The sequence below is a fragment of the Octopus bimaculoides genome, chromosome 3 (genome assembly GCF_001194135.2).
Source record: "Octopus bimaculoides isolate UCB-OBI-ISO-001 chromosome 3, ASM119413v2, whole genome shotgun sequence".
In the NCBI taxonomy this organism is placed as follows: domain Eukaryota; kingdom Metazoa; phylum Mollusca; class Cephalopoda; order Octopoda; family Octopodidae; genus Octopus; species Octopus bimaculoides.
This window is the reverse complement of record NC_068983.1, coordinates 67,314,696-67,319,688: the sequence shown is the minus strand read 5'-3', so window position 1 is coordinate 67,319,688 and position 4,993 is coordinate 67,314,696. Positions and strand designations below refer to the sequence as shown.

General features: G+C 34.7%; 1 protein-coding gene across 5 annotated transcripts in view; it reads right to left on the bottom strand.

Moving 5' to 3' along the window:
- Nucleotides 1–63: 63 nt before the first annotated feature.
- The window catches only part of LOC106871954 (protein still life, isoform SIF type 1), a 1,491,364-nt gene continuing 1,486,434 nt past the window's right edge, over nt 64–4,993 (bottom strand). For all 5 annotated transcript variants that reach the window (XM_052966200.1, XM_052966198.1, XM_052966202.1 and 2 more), the window contains 3 exons: nt 3,532–3,705; nt 3,243–3,439; nt 64–1,442 (listed from right to left, as the gene is read on the bottom strand). In XM_052966200.1, the coding sequence (XP_052822160.1) occupies nt 719–1,442; nt 3,243–3,439; nt 3,532–3,705 (1,095 nt within the window). In that variant the 3' untranslated portion in view covers nt 64–718. The remainder of the gene's footprint in view (nt 1,443–3,242; nt 3,440–3,531; nt 3,706–4,993) is intronic.

The window sequence follows — 4,993 nt, the reverse complement described above, 5'->3', positions numbered from 1 at the left end:
ATTATATATATATATGTATATATATATTGTATATATATATATATATATATATATAATACCTTAGCTAATTCTATGGCTGTGAGGTTTTACATTAGTTTCCATTGTGCATATTGAGAAAAAAACCCACTAACTAAATATACTAAGTATATTGAAAGAGTTGTTCACCTTGCATGTATCTATGCAGTTATCATTATAGAACATGTAGGTTACATGTCATTTATCACCATTGATACAACATCACTAATCTCATTGGGATTTTTTTACTGAAAATATGACATAATTAACAGTAATAAATAAATAAATAAATAAATAAAATAAATAAATAAATGTCTTTACATGATGTCTCATCTCATTACACACACATATATGCACATGTGAATGTGTGTATGTACATTTGTGTGACAGCAGATGAGAGAGAGAGGGGAGGGGAGAGAGAGAGAGAGGGGGAGAGAGAGAGAGAGAGAGAGAGAATACTTGCTCCAGCAACTCCCAGTGTTCATCAGTCGTGGAGTACATTGAAAACATGACTCAGAAGAAACACACAGTCTTTGGGGTTTTTTTTTGTTGTTCTTTCTTTTCTTTTTCAACAAATACTGAAGAAAAAAAACCCACACTATTCCAGGGAAATTAATTATTTTCTTTGTTTTAATTTCCCTGCGATGTTAAAGATGTGTTACTATGGTTAATTAATTGATTAATCAATTCCCATTCTTCTGGCTCAGCACTCAGTGTCCTTGTAGGCGATGCAATGGGAGGGCTGGTGCGTGATCACCCGACTAGGGGTATCAGCCCGGTAGACAACATCAGAGTAATCTCCATATGCTGATGATGTGGTTGGTGTTGAAGCCTCAGAGCTGCTTAGTGCACTGGCAACAGCATGTGAGGGCAGAACTTGCGTTGGTGTCCCCGGTTTGTTTGTACCTGAAATGCCAAAGCCACTGGGGTCCTGGCGTGGTTTCCAAACTGGGGACCCACTGGTGGGCCTTGGTGAGGTTGGCCTAGAACCTGACTGCTCTCGTGCAGCAGCTCTTAGATGCCGGCTAGACATTCCATGAGGCGCTGTGCTATAAGGGTTAGCAATAGATGAAGCTGGTCGGGCTGGTACCTGGTCAGCTATTTTCTCATTCTTGTCTTCTCCTTGTGCCACCTCATTCAGGTTGCCTATTGTTTTGCTTCTTGTCCTAAACATGCTGTCGTACTCGCAGTTGTTGAAGTTTTCCTCAAAATCCACTGAATGTCTCTCGACCTCTGGAGCCTTTAATCCACCACGCATCTTACTGAGAGTGCGTGGATTAGCTCCCAGACACTCAAGCCGCTTACCACCAAATGGAATGTATTTGGTTTTGGCAGTCTGCCGTGCTGATGGCACGGCCATTTTTCGAACACTGTCTCTAATAGTCTGTCTGATAACTTTCATGAAATCCGTTTTAGCCTCAGATGTGCTAAAGAAAATTGAAAAAAAGAAATATAATGTTAATTAGTATAAAACAAAAAGAAAAAAGCATGTTTTAAAGGAAGAAACATAAACAACAATAACATTATCTGCAACAGTAAAATTTACAATGTCTTACAATCACTTGGAATATTTCTTTTTATAGTTTACTATGATCTTAGTGTGGTTAGCTAAGAGTAATATGATGTCTATTGATATGAAAATGTGAACATAAGATAAAATACTGGTAACATGTTATCTTTACTATATTGCTTAATTGAGCCAAGATAATAGACACAGAAATGCTATTAAAATTATCAATAATTATAACTTTTTAGTTACAAGAGGATAAATAATTTTTAGAGTTCACTATCAGATAAAGATTAAAAATAACATGGAAGAGTTTGTTTTCATGAAAGACAAGAGAGTAGCCATGCATGAAAAACATTTTATAGTGAAATGATTAAGGACACAAAAAACAAGATATGATGCAACATCTTCAGCAATAGTCACTGAGATGTAAATAACAGAATGGCTGGTCTCATTCACATTGCTTTTTTTTTCAGCAAATCAAATTGTGCAGGAATTTTGTCATTGCAGATAACTGAAAACATTACCGTTGTGAATTAATACACATGGTAAAGAAAACGAATAAACTCAGGAAACCAAGAAGTTTTAAGTCAATGAATCAAGCTAAGAAAGTAATAGAAAGCATCATAACAAAACAAAATGGATCTAGATTGAATAGAGAGCAAAATAGAATGCACACCATTTTATATAATGTCAGATACTATAGTAAATAGGCAGGTTCATATGTGAAAAAAAATTGTTGAGAACCACTGTCCTAGAAGTCAAGTTTAAATCATATTATTCAATGTTGTTCATAAGGGTTTTTGGGAAATAAAATTTGACAATTATGAGAGAAAATGGAGTAACTGATGTTGAGAGACAGCTGCATGAAATTTTCTTAGTAAAAGAAAACAACTCCATTTTGCATGAAACCTAAAATAGCATCAATATGATTACAAGCCTCACTAGCAGTCTCTCTTTAATAACACTGGTTCAAAAAGCGGTTACAAGTTTTCTATTAGAAACCACTTCATAAATGTAAAATATTGTAGGAACCCAGAGATTGTCAACATTAATTACTCCATTTTTTGTCATTACTGTCAAATTTTTTTCCCTAAAAACCTTATATACAACAATAAATATTGGGATTTAAACTTAACATCTAGGGCGGTGGTTCTCAACAATTTTTTTATGTATGGACCCATCTGATTACTATTTTATGCTGATGGATCCCATAGCCATTCAATGTTTAAAAACTAGTTTTATAGAAACTTCTTTCAAAATTCCTATTTTGCTTTCCACAAGTTCACTTGTTTAGGTTAAATTATGTAAAACATTAGAGAAAGAAATTTGTTTCTTTCAATAAATACACCTAAAGCAAAATGTTTTCATGGAACCTTAACATACTATTGTGGATCCTCAATTTACTATTTTGCTAGTAGGAACCCCAACAAAACCTATTATGGATCCCCAGGGGTCATATGGTTGAGAATCTAGTGTAAAAGAAAATGCAAATGTTTGATAGTGATGTATCAGATCAGAGTGGTTTATGAAAAAAGGACAGTTCTTGCTATTTATTTGTAGCAGTTCTTATATGTGGCATACATTTCTAGCAGGGTTGGTAGTATATACATCATTTAATGCAAATGACTGCTATAATATACTCAGATCTGTTATCTCACACAGTTTAGTGCATATAATCAGGTTTACATCACTGATACCATCATTGAGATTAACTTACCAGTTGCAAAATTGGTACAGCCTCTCTGGCCGGCCTTCTACCTCAGACTTGGAATGGATTAGCTGCCACCAATAGTGCCTCTCACAATCTGCCCGTGAGCCGCTCACAACTTGCACCTCATGTACAGGGATTAGGGTGCGGAAACGGGGTATGGCATCATAGCCCTCAGACATTGGAGCATTCCGGCTGTTACTACTCTGTTAAAATAAAATAGGAATTAGTCATTGTTATACATGACTTCTAAAAATGTCAATTATCTTTTTATTATAATTGTAAGTGTACTATTTACCTTCTTCAATTTTCTCTTTACCCTCTCACGGCACAGAAAGACAATTCCAGTTTTAAAAACGAACACAACATTCTCCAGGTCTGTCCCTTTCTTGATCTTCCCAAGGAAATCTATAGCATTGCACCATTGTACAGTCCCATACATTTGCAGTTCTCCAACACTCAAGTCTACCGGCTGAAAGTAGAACAACTTATATGAAAATTTCATCTCCAAATTTATACTTTAGTGAAAAAGAGAATAATGCTAAAGCATTAAATTCATATAGAAGTGTGTATGCAGCTAGAAAAATAAAGAAGTACTTGTAATATTTATAGTAAAACATAACACACTAAATAAATCTTTGTATCTTTATAAAGAATTTTCTTACACACGTCTTGTGCTCATCATTCAGCTGTAGGTTTTAGTAGCTTGTATCTAAATTCTAGTGATACTAGAGACTCATATAGTTATTTAATGAAGTAAGACTAGAGTGATTTCCCCCAGTCCTATGCAGGTCCCCAGGAAAGCTATCAAACTTTTATGAATTTTAAGATTGTTATCGTTGCTTACAGTGGTGCATGACTTTTAAAGAGTTGAGCTCAGTCACAAAGTTTTGGACATGGGCAAAATACAGTGGAAGTGACAGAAGACAAACTATCAACCTCAATATCTACTATCTTTATAAAATGTGTCTATGTGCATAAGTGTATCTAATGGCCAAAAGAGTTAGGAAGTTTGCTTTGTAATCATAAGGTGTTGGTTTCGCACCCACTGTATGGTATCTTGAGCGAGCGTCTTTCAACATAGCCTCAGGTCAACCCAAGCCTTGTGAGTGAGATTGGGCAGGTGGGAACCTTATGGAAGCCTGTTGGATGAACTTCATCTGTAATTCAAAGGACCATCCTTGTCACACACTATGTCAGGCTGATTCTGTCTGAGAATTATATTAAGTATACAAGTTTCTGAGGAATACTCAGCTGTTTACATACTAATGCAATGAATATGAAGTTTATCTGTCAAAACCAACAGAAATACATTTGCTATGTTGAGTAGTGCTTCAAAAATACAGAAATTATAAATAACATATGGTGATAATTTAAATTAGTATGTTTCTGGAACATTAACACAGCACTAAAAGTGATTCCATTTTTGGTTATAACAACAATTCTAGTGTCTTTCCATTCTGTATTGAAATCAATTTACATGTTACCTTAAATAATACATATGAAAACATGTACAAAACATCTAGGTAAACATTTATGCATAAACAAAAAAATTTGATAAATGCTTAGTTTGCAACTGATAATTCCCAATCTAAAATCATTTACTATTCTTTTATTCTTTTATTTGTTTCAGTCATTTGACTGGGGCCATGCTGGAGCACCACCTTTAGTTGAGCAAATCAACCACAGGACTTATTCTTTGTAAGCCTAGTACTTATTCTATCAATTTCTTTTCTTGAACCGCTAAGTATGTAAACACA